Here is a 16,891-nt window from a genome sequence, read left to right on the forward strand (position 1 = left end):
CTACTACATTAGTACGCCTTGATCGAGCCTTTCCTGCGAAACTGACATGTCGATCGCGGGCTCTACGGTTTTCATTCGTGCCTCAACGTCTAAATGATCCACTTCGAGACTCCCGAGGCACTTCGTCAGATAGTGGAAGGTACTCTATGTCATTCCCAAAAGCCCCTTCCGTGGTTCCAGACTTGTTCTTTGCGTTTTCGTACAAACGATTGCGTCTTTTACTGGGCTTTGATGATTTCTCTTTTGCAACACCCATGCCGTCGCTGGAGTCAAAGCACATCGCTCAGAGTAGTTTCTGGGACGGTCAAATGAGTCAGAGTCATAAGGATCCTCCGCGGGGAAGTTCTTCATCGCTGGCTCAGTCGCTTCCGAATATTGCTGATTAAATTCCCGACTGAATTTGCCGCCGAGATCTATAAGACTTGCTATTGAGTTCTGGTTGTACAGTTTAATGGTATCACATCGTAGACATGTTCGCCATTGGAGGTTGTAGCCGTGTTTTGGACATGTATCTGGATCTTTGTAGGCCGTTTCCGAAGTTTGATGACTCATATTGACAGCAACACTGTACTGATCTATTGAAGAGAATAGAAACTCAAGCAATAAATATCATGTCCCTGAGAGTCATCTAGAAGAGAAAAGAAAAGATTGTTAATTTTCTGTGGTTGTACTTAAGAATATAGGCATGCATAAAGGAACAAAACAGTCAATATATACTTACCCACACATTCTATATCCTTTCTCCACTCTTGGAAAGATATTTTTCCTTTCTTTGTGCTTGGTTTCAGTTTCTGATTTTTCCTCCTTTGGAACTGCCTTGGTTTAATTACGAGCTCAACCTTCTTCTCTACTGTTGTTCCTTTCGCCGGGCTTCTCTTCGTATTTTATGAGAAAGAAAAGATAGCCCTTGGTGCACAAAGAACAACCTCAGGTGAGACACAGCATGCCAACGATCATCACGTTACTGTGCAGTTGCTGCAAGAGATCACATGTGTGTACTTGGCAGGTGAATGAAAAGATGCTAGACCAAAAACTCTCCTAAAGCTTCGGAATCGGGATGATTCTTCTCTCGATTATCTGAATGAACGGGCTGTACAAAGTTCACGGCACGGAATAAAGGAGATTTTTTTTTATGAACCTTCGATTGATAACATGATTTTATTTCTACTCCTTTAATGATTTATCTAGCTACTACCATATTTTCTCCGTTTCTGTCTATTTCTTATGACACCGAGATGCTTGGTGCATTGTCAAAAAGCCATTGTTAGATCACAGGCTGTAATGGAGTTTGATATATGGATTGGGAGTGGGAATGGGAAATGGCATTTGATATGAAGAGAGGGGGATAGACTCTCGATATCTCAGTCAAATTTCAATGGGATTTTAAGATTTTGATATCAGTTTATGGATATGAATGAATCATATGCGAATGGTGGAGAGTGAAACTCGTGCCTGGAATTAATTCGGGATGTGTGGGAGGTGTGAAGAGAAATAGAGCGTGGGGTTTGATAGGATGAGAAGGGAATGGATGTTTGTATAAGGTGGAGAGTATGTATATAGGTATGTATGTATGTATGTATGTATGTATGTATGTATGTATGTATGTATGTATGTATGTATGTATGTATATGTATGTATATATGTATGTATATATATATGTATGTATGTATATATGTATATATATATATGTATGAATGAATAGATATATATATGAATGGATATTCGCCTTGGGTAAAGAGGCATGACTATCTATCTATATATCTAGACAGTAATCTTTATCATTTGTGCTTGACACTTGACACTCGATACTCGAGATATCTGGGTCATGGGACTCGAGAATCGAAGAATGATAAGGCTCGGTGTATGAAGTATGATTGCTATATGTAGAGTACCTCCTCAAGCAGTATAAAGAAAATAAATTGACAAAGGGACCGATTTTTTCATTCATGTTCCCCAATTGGAGCAAATAATAAGTAAAATCATCATTCTTACCCAACTAGGTAGCTTACTCATCAGTAACCTTACCTGTAGATCTTCCCCAGTTTATCTCCTCCACTCTAAGAACGAACGTCATCAAAGCACAACATACGACATTCTTAATTTATTACAAGAACATCTACTTTCAATATTACCTCTCTATCTACTAATCAAAGCGACGGTGACAATTCAAAGTCTTATTCTTTCGTACCTTGATTAATCCTAAACACTTGTCGGAATAAATCATTGACAGGTGGGAAAACAATACCGGTACAACCCATCTCTCGTTCCAAAGCACAACGTACAGCCTACTAGGCACCTACCTGGGCGCACCAAAGCAAAGGTACAACATCTGGGAACCTAAAACTACTTTGTCAAACCAACCTGTCAAACTTACATATTTCCGATGCGAGAATACCAATTGGACCTAATCTAAAGAACAAACAACTACTCACCTACCAATAACTAGTTTTCTTTTACCTCTCATCTACATTCTACATCAACACTTCCGATCCTACAGAAATATATCCCAAGAATAACAGCCGCGTGTCATTCAGGAACCTGATAGATATCTTCTTGTATCTCAGAAGCACATTCGATTTGCAAGAAATGTCGGGCATACCGCGATATAACAATGCACCACTAAATGCACGATCGGGTGTTCCTGTCCCTCCCACCGGGCCTTCAACATCCTCTGAAACGGCCGCGCCTGCATCATCATCAGAACCTCTGAGCAACAGCAACCCCACCACAACATCCTCATCATTCTCTTCGTATCCACGAGCGCAACCCGCAGCTGCCGTACCCATTCCTACCGGGCTTGCAAACTCGCAACGTTACGCCCCTCCCCCCGCAGCTGCAGTTACGACGGCCAAACCAGAGCCAACGCGCACGATAGAAGAAGATTTCGACGTACCACCTGCACCCCAACCAGGTGCTTTTCCCAAGCCGACTACTGGGTTCGCGGGAAATACGTTCACATCGCAAACTAAATCTGTGCCTCCGCCTCCGAGAGCGGGGTCTTCATATGCTGCCAATCACAACGCGACTCCTTCAATGCCACCAAATCCAAGCGCGGGGCAAGTTGGGACGATGGAGAATCATACAGAATACCCCCCTCAGATGATGATTCCGCCGCCAAGCGTCACCAGCGCACCGTTTTCGACGACGATGACGATGGATGCGAATACGGCAGCTCAGGCATCGGGTTCATATGGGACAATGCATCCTCAACCGGTTTCTGTTGGCGATGCGTATGCTCGTCGTACACAGCAGGAAAACCAGGGATATGGACAGCGACGCAGTGTGGAATACCTGGAGCATCCACCAGGATACGTGCAGAATGCATATGCGGCTGAACTGAGCAGTGATCAGAGGAGAGCAATGGATGTGAATGAGAGGAGAGAAAATGCAAGTGCAGGTGAAGAGGAGGGGATCTGGGAGAGTGCAAAGAGATGGGCTGGGAGTGCCGGGAGTAAGTTGAGTGAGGGGGAAAAGGAGGTTTGGAGGAGGATCAATGGAGAGTAGAGTTTACAAGGGTTGCTAGGGGTTTGGTGGAGAGGGATCATGGGGTCTGCGATAGATATGATGTTACGATACATTACGCTACGAGACGTGAAGATTCGATTAGATGGTGTACGATTGTGTATGATTAGGTAGCAGTAGACGGATAAATTTACAGCTACAAAGGATATCCGGACAAAGTACTTTTATAAAGGGAATAATACTTTTTTTTTTAAAGAACACTTTAAGGGAGCCTATTGTCTGGTATGAGCCAGTGCGTAAGCCACTTCAAATGAATTGACCTACGGTACCGTGGGTAGATGCAACGAGTATCAACCTCTATACAAATGCAGATAAGCAAGATTATTGACACTGATAAGAATAGAAGCAGAACCCCTAACACTTGAGGCATACCTGTATCCATCATTACTGGGCTTGAGTAAGAGGAAGGGTAGTATTGTACGAACACAAGTATAGCTGTGTACGCCGTAGAGTTTCGTCACGGCACATAACATAGCTCCAGTCATCATAGCCTTCGAGGCTTGGAGGATCTGCACAAGGAGTACGAGGGTATGCGATCCTAGAACGGAGAAGTGCTGACGGAATGTTTTACAAACAATGGGAGAAAAGGGGGAAAGTCGGTGTCCGAAGACTTGGTATCTGGAAGCTTGACTTGTTGTAGATGAGAATTTGGCTGGTGATGAATCAATTGAGAGTTTGACACCCCCGTAATTCGAGAAGAGGGAGAGGAGAATACGCGCATACCCAGCGTCATCGATACATTCCCCCCCCCCCCCCCCCCCCCCTTGTGAGCAAGGGGGAGGTCAAGCAGGGGAGGGGCATGGGTGAGTGGGTAGGGCGGGTTGATCTTCATATTAGATGTGTTATATTGATAGGGGTGACAACGTAATCCACAGTGGAGAGAAAATATCAGATAAACGCCCGAGTCGAGTATATCTGCATGAATTTTGCGTACCGATCGGGATGACTGTGGAAATTGAAATGTAATGAATGCTTGGGCTTGTGTGCTCGAAAGGGAAGAAAGGTGGATAATGGGTGTGAGAAGGGTATAGGAATCGGAGTTCCCCCCCCGCATGGAAGCTACAAAGGGAAGGAATAATGTAGGAGCGGTGTGGCTGTGAAGACATGGGATGATGTTCGTCTTGCCTCTGGGAAGTGATGTCGTTTGGCGGTTTGAGAAAGATTGATATGTTGTCGTCTGATAGCGTTCGAAGTAGATTTGCACATGACATTTTGGGATATAGCAATATTAACGTCTCTTAGCCGGAGAGACGGGATGACAGAATCGCAATGACCGTTTGGAATAGATACATCATAGCCTTCCTTCACGTCGCATGAGTTGAAATTTAGTGCGAAAGAATTATCTACTAGAAGGATATTAGAGAAATTCTAGAATGATAAGGTGGGTAAGCGGTGCACGGGATGATACAGTAGTCGAGTAGAAAAGGCTAGAGCTACTAGTGACCTGCCCTACCCTGCCCTACGAAACAGCTGAGTCCCGAAACAGGCACTGGGTGGATTAGACAAAGTCGGATGAATTGAGAAAGGGGTCATAGCGGGAGATTGTTTGGAAAAACTACGGTGCTTTCGTAAAGGTTAGATTGAGGCATGTTGTTTTAGACACTTAGGATGTGAAAATGGATGAGAAGGTTGTTAGATGAAGAGTAGCCGTTTATCTCATTTTGGAAAAGTGCGTGTGAGTTTGATTACCTCAAAATGGGCACCTGACTTGACCCGAACTGAAAGACTATCTGATTAGTTGCCTCGTATCTACGCAGTGATGTATGGTGCGAAGTGGACAGTATCATGATGGCCGATATACGTTTACGCTAGAAATCCCTCTTGACAGGTTTCGATAACTTTGCCGTTTTGGGGAAAGTGCATTTGAGCGTGGTAGATGGAGGCTAATTGCAGCAGTGAATGGGATATACCTACTAGTGTTGGGCGAAATATATAATTTGGGGGACTATTATATAATTGTGTAATATAATGGGAACTTAACTATTTGATCGATATAAATCATTATGTCAAGATTATAACACGTGATATTCATGTGATATTCATGTGATTTATGACCTTTTTGAATTATCAAACCTTCAAAACTCTTCCAAATTCCTTTCAAATCCCTTCCAAATCCCCATTTTATATTAAGGGCTATAATTGATTTGATCATTATTATATATTGTAATGAGCTGACGGTGATTATACTTTACATAATTACAAATCGCCCAACACTAATACCTACCCACTGATTAGTCTCGCTGTGTTGTCCATTCTTGTTATTCTCGAGTCTTACTGCTCATGGCGTAGTACAATTTAAACATTAGGATACGGTCAATCGTCAGTGATCGCATGCCAGGAAATATATTAATATGCCCGTCACGAACGACGAGGCCAGCCGAATTGGCATACGGAATTGTATATCCGTGCCTGTGCTGTTAGTGGTGATCGATGGGCCGGGATGAGAGGAGCTGCTGAGGCAAGCCACATAGTATGTGAGGTATGACGAATCGGACATTTAATCGATCATCGGAATCCTGGTTGACAGTACAGTGAGAGATGAAAAAGAGGATATACGGTCGCCGACTAATAGACTGTTATGTGACAGGTATCAAGGTGTCTCGGCATCAATTGGCATCTAGATTTGATATTGAAAGAGGGAAAGAGCGAGCTTCTACCTCCTCAGCTGGTGAGCTGCCCAGCTAGTTGATCAAATTGGTTTCAATGAATGACAGAGAATAGCTAGGAAGAAAAGGGCAAGTCAGCAATTTGTTACAAACTAAGGACATACCACATTTGAGAATGTGATGATATGTTTCCCCTTCATCTAAGGTATTTACCTCGTAGTTAGTTTGTATGAAAGATTTAGCCTTTTTACCCTCAGACTGACAGTCGGTTCTTTCGGGACGTTCTACTTCATCAAGTTAATTGGTTCCAATCTCTTACCTCTCTCACTTGGGTCTTCCCCTGTAGAGAGTTTCATGATGCTTGTCTCAAACACTACCGAGGCTGCACGATACATGGATTATTATAATAGGATGATGGAAACTTGCCAAGATGAGGACTTCTGAAGTGAGTTTAAGAAATTGAGAGTGCGAGTTAGATTCTGGTGGTGTTCAAATTTGGGAACGGTGAAGTGCAAACAATGACAAAGAGCAAGCAAGATTCATCAGGTCTAAAGCTTCATCGTTTGAAGAATTTGAAACTATTTCAAATCAAAATCCTCGGTTCTCTTACAATCTCTTACTTCGTCTATGTCATAAGAGAGTATTGAGAGACGATGAAAGTAACAAAGTACGAGAAAAGGAAGGGTGCGATGGATGGCTAGATACAGTGATTATTGGGAAAGAGGATTAATTTTCGTGATTGCCAAAAATGACAGTAATTATTTTTATATCTTCTTACTTCTTACTCCTGTCAGCCATCAATCAATCGTCTATTCACATTGATGAAGGGGTACGTTCGGTACTGTGCGTCTAGCTTAAAATAGATAGATATACTGGTCCGATTTTCAGGTGTGGAAATGATTGAAAAGCCGTTATTGAATAAATGATACATAAATAATGATTAGTTATTGGTGATGGAGTATTGGCTAATTAGCAACTTGTTTTGTTCGATTTATCACTTCTGTGCCACTTTAGCCAGCCAAGATACTTATTAGTATACAACATACGGTACATGTGAGGCATTACCTATCTCCTCTGTACTTCCAGACCTCTCTCCCCTCCCCCCCTTCTCTCTGATCAATATACTTTACTTTTACTACACGTCAACCAAACGAGGATCCCCAATCCTTCCGAAAGGTTCTTCCTTATACGTAGCGAAAATAAGGTAGACATGTAGGTTTTAGCACTTGGCATTTCTTATTCGTATAATCTGTTGTATAATATACACGCTCTATTATATCATATTAGGGCTGATATGCTTTGTTGTACAGCTAAAATCGTGGAGTACCCCTGTTTCCGTGTGAAAATGATCCTCAAACATAAACCTAGTTTCTAATCTATCCTTACCCGTCCGACTAATCTACTCATGGTACCATCTGCTCATCACCAGTGAAGAAAAGAGACCCCAAACTTTCCATCTTTGCCATTCACCACTCACAAACTTACTAATTACACCAGACAGGATTGATTAACTCACTCGTTCGACGCCATCTTTGGGCATCATTGGTTGTCCGTTGACCTCGGACTTTTTTGGACAAACCTCAATTAGGTACTCCAGACGTTACAAATTCATCCCCATAGCACCCCGTTGGGATAGTCCGTGGGCTCATGAAAATAATTGGAAACAGGTCAATATCCAGTTGTGCAATACCACCGTGGTACAACCACCAGAGTCACCGCCGTCGCCATCGTCATGATAGCTTAATTCTCACCAACCTCCAGGGAAAAAACTTTCCTTATGTGGTACCCACGGTATCGTTATATACTCACGCAGCCTACCTGCCTTACCCCAGATACTGCACCTCTGAAGTGTAGTGGCGTCGGATGAGACAAGATAAGCCACCTCCCTCTACCTGTAGTGCCCTCTAAACTCTCTTGCTGGATGAACACATACAGACATACATATCGAATATCGAATAATGTCGTTCCATGATGGGTCAGCGGCAGTGGACCAGTCCCTAGACCCAACCAGCAGCCTCGCAACTTCGATAGTGCAACCAAGTGCAATTGTGCTCATTCATATTGCTAAATACTACTAACCCACTTGGATATTAACTTCAGCTACTATTCGCACAGCTCATCTGTCCTTCCCACCACACCTCCCTCCCCCCCCTCCCCACTTCACCTACCCATGCAAAGCCAAGCCTTTCCGGCAAAGCGTACTTTCCAGGTCTCGACCACACAAGTTTTGTGAGGTTTGGCTTGTATCAGGAACGACGCTGGTATGGGTCTAAGAACGACATCCCGATCCCGGGCAGGGCTGCAAATCACGACAGGCGTCCCTCGACCATTTCAAGTATTTTCCTTCTCTTATACCTCATGGATCTCTGCACTGCCCCTCTTCCACCTTTTTCGCGTCGTTCCAATCGCAACCCTTCCTGCTCTATTCGACCAGTCACTCCTTTAAGGTCTCTTTAATCTCGCTTTTCGCTCATCTATATACTGGGAGCTGGCTCTCATAAAATTCAAGCCAGGCTACGTCGATCACCAAACGAGTTTGTTTCTATACTACTTTTCCCCAAGTGCATAGCTCAACTCATCACGCTCATTTCCGCTGTCCGACACTATCTACTTGCAGGTACATAGTAACCATACCCACATATTCTCATCGCGAGACATCGTTGTTCAATTTCGTTTCACCGGAAACTTTACGCATTCCCTACATATATCATATCAGAGTTGCGCATCCCTCGGATCTTATCATATCTGTTGAAGTTACATACAAACTCTTATAATCCCTCCCGGACCTACATCGACCTTGCTGACACCCCGGATCGGTGGATCATTATATATTACTTTCTTTTCTACAAAGCTATCTAACGCTGACGACGATCCCGATAGTTAATCGACTCTTGAGTTTAGTCAACAGGACTTTATCCACTGTCATGGATTCAAGCCAGGCGCAATCGTGAGAAACCCACATTGACCCCTTGTTCCAATGTCATCTTTACTTACATCTAGCCCTAGCCGCCATTCTTTTCAACCACAATCTTCTTTTGCTTTTAATCAAAATACCAAGTTCAGAGGAGATTGTCCCCCACGGACATTCCCATCAGCTTCTACCATGAATCCCAACGAGATGTCTATGAAGCAAGAACCTATAGGATTAGATATGTGGTCAACAACAACACCACCCAATCCAACCATCAGACCTCGTCCTGCCACCATACATGAGACGGGGTTCTCATACTGCATGCCAGAGCAGGGCAACTATTCTTTACCAGCATGGGACTCTTCGACGATGCCGATGCAGCCAATACACAATGGGCTGTCCCAAGATTATGCAGTTCATCAAGATTTCTTTTCACAATCACCGGTTGGCGAACGTGATCCGCATCAGAATCATACTGTTTCCGTCAACAGCAAAGCTTTCTCTGAATTCGACTTCACAGATCATTGGAACACGAAACCCTGTGACGATGGTATGGAAATGCAAGGTCTCGATACAGACATGCACATGGGCCAAGCTTATACGACAGACGAGGCCGTACCAATTCTCGATCTGAGATGTGGACCTGGAATGGACTCTGATAGACCTAGTTTGGAGCGACCATGGAGTTCGCGGAGGATGTCTGGCTCTTCGTTCACATTGTCAACCACGGGGGCTCTTTCCGAAATGCCATCATACGAGGACTTTTCAACTACATTGTCAGAAGCACCTTCTTTCACTTCAGATTATCCGCCTCTATCAAATAGAAATTCCTTGATGTCATCAACACAATTATCGCCAGTAGCATCCCCTAGAATGACCCCACAAAACAGATCCGAATTGGTACGAACTCAAAGTAGAGGCAGAGCATCTCCCTCACCTCGGCCAAGTATGCGCTCAGCACCATATAGTATGGACAGCAATAGAAACAAGAGATGGTCTACGGGATCATACGCTCCTGCACCGAGTAGACGCCCTTCTCCATTTGTCTACCATCAGGGCCAAGAGTCATTCCAATCTCCTCACCAACCTCACATGTCATCCCGGCATTCTTCACCAACGATATCTGATCCTCACTTGCCTCTCAACATGGTTAATTTACAGACGCAACAACACCCGTTTATGATGGCCAACAACCTAGCTTATCAACGGAATAGTATGCTTCTGCCTTCTCATTCATACCATGAGCCACATCAATTTGACACACCACCTCCTTTGCTTTCTCACGGTCTTTTCCGCATGCTTCAAAGTAACGCAGATCCACATGCATTACATACCCACTATTCGGATCTGAGCGATCCTCCTGATCTTTACGCGTCCTTACATGAAGAGCAGTTGGCACCTCCGCCAGAAGATATGAATCCATCGGATCCTGATCTCATTCCTCACGAGCAAGAACTACGATTTGACGGAGATTTATACACACCAAGATGGGTTCGGGGCCACGGAAACAAGAGAGAAGGGTGGTGTGGCATTTGCAAACCGGGAAGATGGCTCGTACTGAAGAATAGCGCATTCTGGGTATGTATTCTCCGACGCTTTGGGCCAGAATTCCCTTCCAAAATCAACTGTTACTAACACATGACCTGCAGTATGATAAAAGTTTCACACATGGTATTTCAGCCGCAACTGGACAACCGTTTCAAGAGCCGCAAGAAACGCGACGCATGGACGGAAATCCCGATGTATGGGAGGGTCTGTGTGGCAGCTGTAATGAATGGGTAGCTCTAGTCAGTAGCAAGAAAAAGGGAACCACTTGGTTCCGACATGCTTACAAAGTAAGTTTCATATCTTTTCACTTCAAGAGTCCGAGCGCACACCAGATTTCATACTTCATATCGGAGAATTTGGGTTCAGTGGATTTTTGTTAACTTCCTTCCTACTTGCAATTAAAACGAACTTGAGACTAATATGAATGATTAACAGTGTCACACTCATCCGAAGATTAAAGATGCCCCGAAACGCCGACGTGAATCTAGCCACTCTCGTGCACTCGGCGCTTCGAATATGGCGAAATCAAAAGCCCACGATTCTATTACTTCGAACCCGCACCAATCTTCACCAATGACACCTAGTGTTACGTCGACACCTCGTTATCAGAGGAAATCAGCTTTAGGTAGTCCGATAGATGGCTTGAGTCCTATGATATGACGATTTTATTTATCTTGTGCTCCATCTTCAATGTTCTCGTTTCTTCTTATCTGCGAGTTTGTGTTTACATGATTTGATTTAGTGTACATGGTGAGAGACTTTTTATTTTCTATTTTTCTTCTACTTTCTTTCAGATACACATACTATACTTTTTTATTTGATCGCATTTATTTTCTTTATCTTGACAACAGCGGAGCGGGGCAGACAATCATTTAAGAAGCAGGAGACAATGAGATTTTCAGTTACAGATCTAGTAGCAAGGCGCCTGGCGGGATACCATGCATCTTTACGAAGTATTCTCTCACTTATTTCATTCCACTTTCGTTTTTGGAGCTCGGTTGTTGGGTCGGGAAATGGTTGGTGGGACGGTCTAGGAAATGTATGGCAGATGCAGGACAGACAAGCTAGGGAAAAGAAAAGGAAAACTTGGACTTGGGGGGGACAAAAACGGCTTTCTTTCATATTCGCAGGACGGGCTTTATTATAAGCACAAGACGAGTTTCTGCAGGCAGGCGTGTGTTATGATTTTACGAGATAGGAGAGAAAAATAGCTGGATATTGAAGACGGAGAAAGATTTAAGATTAGGGGGGCTAGGAAGGCAAAGGCAGGCGCAAACAGAATAGGAAAAAATAATTGGTTTGAGTACCGGTTTTGTCTTTGGGGATTTCATCGAGGTGGGATTTTTTGTGGCGGGCGGTATATAGCATTGTATAGGTTAGGTTAGGTTAGGTAGCATAGCGATTGGTTTGATAGAGTAGAATCCTATCATGAGGTTTGAGCGCTTGCATGCAAAAGGAGCGGGCGCGAGGCAGATAGCCAGGCGTGCAATGGCCAATATAGTTTAGGAGTTTGGAAGAAACATGAAATGAGAAATATACTTAAGAGTTCTACATATTGAGTTTTGATTTTTTGCATTCTGAATGTTGGACATTTGATATTTTGAATTTTGGAAAGATAGATGGAAATGATAGGATCAGCTAGGAGATTAATTGTTTCTCAGATTGTAATTCTATATCTACGATCTGTGAGCAGAAATCGGATTGCATACATTGGCAGACTGCGCTTCCTCCCACAGCGTGTTGTCTAAATCTAAATCTAAATCTCGATAGGAGATATCAGACATTGCTTTTTCCACCTCTGCTACCCACCACCCTCAGCTGTGCCAATCGAGATATCGAAATACCATGGATGTATGACTCGCTTGTATACGGAGGAATAACACCTACCATAATACCATACATAGTATACTCTATCGATCCTTTGCTAGGGTATACTACCTAGGTACAGGATATCTAATATACTTTTATGGAGGAGGGAACTTGGCAGGGGGGCAGGGACAAAACTGGGGATGTCGGGAAGGGGATTGATTGATGGAGATGAAATCTCGATATCTTTTGGTGTGGGTTACTGATATCTGTGTATGCTAATATGAAGATCTAGATGCTATCGACTGAATTTTTGTCAATGATGGATTTGTGATGGATGTCACATGTCACATGATGAGCTGACTATACGGTTGTGTTGATGGGTAGCATTATTGGATGATCCTAGATTTTGAGATGGGTGGGTTTGGATGGTAGGGCTTGCAATGGTTCGGAGGTGTGGAAGATGGTTTATTTCCGGATTTGACTGATCAGCTTGTGGGATGCTCATGCGTGTTCTGCTAGTATGTGCCGATAGTCTATTTGAGCCATGTATTGTGTTTTTAGAGACCTATATGAATCTTCGAGATGGCGAATAATAGTGGTGGAGGGAGTGCTTTTCCTCGGACCACCAGACGCGTATAATATGTTTCGAGATGTTTGGTAGATTTTGTTGGGGTGTGCGAGGATTAAGTAGTGCCTCGGAGAAGAAGCGCTCAGATGATAATAATGAAGATACTTACAATCGTTAGAGTGTGTGAGGTCAATGGTGCATGGTTTGTTTAGTTGTTAGATAGAGATTCGAGAATAAAGGGACGTTTTGCTTTCGTCCGAAAATTCCACGGGTATGGAGGTTAGTTGCTACGGGTCGAGTGCGAGTGCGAGGAAACTGGACGCGTGAAGTGGATGGAGTGGGTTGGGGTGAGTTTGAGAGGTTATGCCGTTGGTAGTGTGTGTGGTATGGTTAAGGGATGAGGGGGTGAGATATGGAGGTGGTTGGTAAGTTGGAATGATGCGAATGGTGGTGATAGGTAATGGGGGGTCTTAGCAGGAATATCGATATAGGGCTTAGAGTAGTCGGATCTGGGAAGAGTGGATAATGTAGAACATATATAGCTGGAAAGCTAGAGGAATTCGGAAGAGATGGCGTGATTCAGGGTTTGAAGCAGCCGGACCGGAACGAGAGACAGGGTAGGAGATATGACTACACGCTACACGCTAGGAGAGTCATAAGGCGGGATAAAGAGTCTCGATAAGAAAATGGTAGACAGGGGACGGAAATTTCTGGAGGGGATCGAGGATGGCAAAAAAATAGGCATAGTAATCGTGCAGGGAAGGAAGATGGGGAAGTGATATGGAGAATTATGCGTTGTGATGGTGGATAGGATTTTATATAGTACCGTGAGATCCGGAGAAGGATGTGAGTATGGATCATGGGATGAAAGCGGGATGGAGGGAAACGAAGTAGATGTAAGGACTTCAGATAGAAGAAGTATCGTATCAATTGTGTGATTCATACTGAGAAAATATAGATCAAGGTATCTTTTGATATTGGAATTTTTTGATGTTGGTTGTAAGGTTGGTTAGACGGCTCGTGCGGTGGAGTAAAGTCGTGCCGATAGTTCACCAAGAGAACGAGTGACGGCGCTAGAGGTGTAGACTTCGAACGTCAATTCATGCGTTGGTCAAGATGAGTAAACAAGTAATATATCGTGACGAATCTCGTAAAAGTTCGATGGCTGCTGTGCCGTTCTATCATGAGAGTTTGTCTGGAAGTCGGATAAAGGGGTGGAAGTTGTGATGAGAATGGAAGCGGAGAATTGGAGCGAAGGGATGTAAAAGCCGAGCATTAGATAAGTTAGGGGATGGCTTGTAGTTGGAAACTAGTGTATTTCCTCCAGATTGGACATGGCTTCATGACGGCGCCCTTAGGTGCATTAGGTTGTATTTAAGAAAAGGCAAAAGGAAGCATTGTGACAACGTTACGATGGTGATGGACCAATGATTCAGTTGCCCCTTTCTTGGAATGAAACTGGCGATGACAGTACGAAAATCTGAGGTTAACATTGCCCAAGGTTGTTACTATCATTGGAAAAAAATTGGTTACTCGAATAGATAAGTCAAACTAATGCTGGGAGAATCTTTTGTTTTGGATATTGGGTATCAATCGCATCCGTGGAGTCTTTTTCGAACGATTACCTCGTCAAAAACCCTCCAATCCGTATTGTATCTCAGTATAAGACACTCCAATCTCTATCTATCCACTCAATCCTTCTACAGCAAATTTATTATCGAGCATCGTAAACCTATAGAGATATTCTTTCCTGTTACCTCTGTTGATCTCCTATATGATGTTAATCGTGAATTACATGATTGTAAATCATGCTCGTTCTCTCAAGAGTTCGAGAATGATCTCAACACTCGTTGGTCGCTCTGGTCAGACATATAAGCCGCTTCGTGTTATCTACAAACACCCCAACAGAAACCGGAGTTCAACATCCATCTGGTCTCTGGGTGAGTTCCAAGATCACAACATGCCGTGCTTCTCATTGCAAAAATGACCACCTGTACCAGGCTGATCTGAGCGAGACTTTAGGAGGGACAATATGGCCTTTTTGTTGAAGCCTGTTACCCGCTCGATATTTGAGCATTCATAAGAGCACAAAAAGAAATTCGTCAAAGTTCGTCGAATACGACATCATGTAGATGAAAACAAGGAGAGCGGAGTACTTGTCTACGATTATGCCACATCCAACGTGCTTGAAATGATAAACGATTGCCCTCTTCTTCCTTTGCAAGCAAGAAATATGATCCTCAAAGAGGTTGGCCTGGCATTGAAAGATATGTACGCGAGAAATTGGATACACCTTGGTAGGCTATCTTAACTCATTCACGACTTTTGCTCAAAGCTCTCTCCTGAACTTATTCCTATACTCTAAATGTGAAGCCCGACACCGTTTTCATCGACTGGTTTGTCAATATGGAAACCAAATTCTGCCTCGAAAAGGTGCAATTGGGCGAATTAGATTGTGCTTTGAAACTCATAGGCACGCATCTTCTAAACCATAGGATAGGAAACGTGATGTGGCAAAGTCCAGAAGAACAACTAGGGAGTGGAATAGGAAAGCGTTCGGAGGTGTTTTCTTTCGGACTTTTGGCAAGTCAAATTCAATCCTTGGAGAGTCCCAATCTTTAACAGAATGATTATTTGCAGTGTCTTTTCGTGCTCACAAGGGGTTGAATCCTTTCGCCCCGATTTTAAGAGTTTATCTGTAGAACCGGAGCGGGTAATCTTGCATAAGTTACTGTCGAACTTTGGGCCGCTTCTAGATGCGCTTGTAAAGCATGTGGATGATGAGGAAGCAGGCGGGCTCCTTAAAGACCTTTGGAAAATGATTGAAGAGGATAAGGAGTGAGCTGAAGGGTATGAACCTTTTGAGTAATGAACTGATGCTGATTATCCCAATCTTGATGATGATGCGAAGAGATTGATACTAATATTGACGAATTTAGACCCAGGAAAGAGGGCGGAAATGGTTGATATCATGACGGATCCTTATTTGGATGGGGTTGGTTCCAAAGGGTTTCTCGGTACCGAAGAATATTTTGAAGATGGTGCCATTTAATCAATTCAAGAGAGTGAAATGACTACTCTTTGGCGAAGATTTGCAACCTGAGAATATGAACAGTATCTCTTAATAGCTACCATTTAACAACGGAGCTCGTATGCTACTAGACCTTGGTGATACCATACCTTTGTTGAAGCAAAGAAAGAAATGCTGACCAAATTTCGAAACCAACGGATAGTAGTAGTAAATTCATAATCGATTCAGTTCTAGGTATCTATAGCTAATGCTACGCAACCAACGGATATGTACTTGAATCTACGCACCAAATCGACTGCTCTGCAAGTGTCGCGTCCTTTTTGCAGACCAAAATCTTCTCTAAAGCCTCAAGACAGGCAACGGATATTTGAGCTGATTGACATGATCGATAAAAGCAAGTCTCCTGATTCTCTCGTGACTGACAGGAGGAGAGCGGAGTACCAAGCTTTGGCCTGGGTACTCACCTCATAATCCTACGCTGTATTGGAGAGTAAGGACTAGGTATATGTTAGTGCCGTGAAAGATACACGAACTTCAAGAGCATTCCGAACTGGAGGAGCAGCCCGTTGATAAAACAGTTCCTGGGAACATGATGTCCACGAATATGGAAAGCTCAAAGTCCGGAGAGCAGAACATAGCATGCCATCTTGTGCTCCTCATCTACCACCAGACAAAAGTGCCTCATGAGTTTCCTCTTAGGATTCGCAGCGATCTTGTCTCTTCTCTGAGGCTTTGTCTCAAAGATTGTGTTAGTTTAAGAGCTTCCCTAAATGTACCCAGGCATCACCACCCTCTCCCACGATCTGAACTCAACCGAACTTATATATCTCACCATAACATCCTACATGAATGTTTGTGACATCGCACCCACAATCGTCAAATTTTTATGCCAACAT

General features: G+C 43.5%; 4 protein-coding genes across 4 annotated transcripts; 3 read left to right on the forward strand and 1 right to left on the reverse strand.

Annotated features, from left to right (window-relative positions):
* Window positions 1-3: 3 nt before the first annotated feature.
* Window positions 4-1,128, reverse strand: EAF01_007193 (uncharacterized protein; the record flags this gene model as incomplete). The annotated part of the gene is made up of 3 exons (XM_038915448.1): window positions 722-1,128; window positions 208-575; window positions 4-120 (listed from the first exon to the last, which is right to left on the reverse strand). The coding sequence occupies exons 2-3, from the start codon at window positions 550-552 to the stop codon at window positions 4-6; spliced, it is 462 nt and encodes a 153-aa protein (XP_038769086.1). The 5' UTR covers window positions 553-575; window positions 722-1,128.
* A 1,458-nt stretch (window positions 1,129-2,586) lies between these two features.
* EAF01_007194 (uncharacterized protein) lies at window positions 2,587-3,504 on the forward strand (the record flags this gene model as incomplete). The annotated part of the gene is made up of 1 exon (XM_038915449.1): window positions 2,587-3,504. The coding sequence occupies one exon, from the start codon at window positions 2,587-2,589 to the stop codon at window positions 3,502-3,504; it is 918 nt and encodes a 305-aa protein (XP_038769087.1).
* A 5,548-nt stretch (window positions 3,505-9,052) lies between these two features.
* On the forward strand, window positions 9,053-11,247 carry EAF01_007195 (uncharacterized protein; the record flags this gene model as incomplete). The annotated part of the gene is made up of 4 exons (XM_038915450.1): window positions 9,053-9,075; window positions 9,135-10,617; window positions 10,689-10,874; window positions 11,023-11,247. The coding sequence occupies 4 exons, from the start codon at window positions 9,053-9,055 to the stop codon at window positions 11,245-11,247; spliced, it is 1,917 nt and encodes a 638-aa protein (XP_038769088.1).
* Window positions 11,248-15,590: 4,343 nt separating this feature from the next.
* On the forward strand, window positions 15,591-16,016 carry EAF01_007196 (uncharacterized protein; the record flags this gene model as incomplete). Its single annotated transcript, XM_038915451.1, has 2 exons — window positions 15,591-15,802; window positions 15,878-16,016. The coding sequence occupies 2 exons, from the start codon at window positions 15,591-15,593 to the stop codon at window positions 16,014-16,016; spliced, it is 351 nt and encodes a 116-aa protein (XP_038769089.1).
* Between the last annotated feature and the right edge of the window lie 875 nt (window positions 16,017-16,891).

The sequence above is a fragment of the Botrytis porri genome (assembly GCF_014898465.1).
Source record: "Botrytis porri strain MUCL 3234 chromosome Unknown BPOR_009, whole genome shotgun sequence".
Taxonomy (NCBI): Eukaryota; Fungi; Ascomycota; class Leotiomycetes; order Helotiales; family Sclerotiniaceae; genus Botrytis; species Botrytis porri.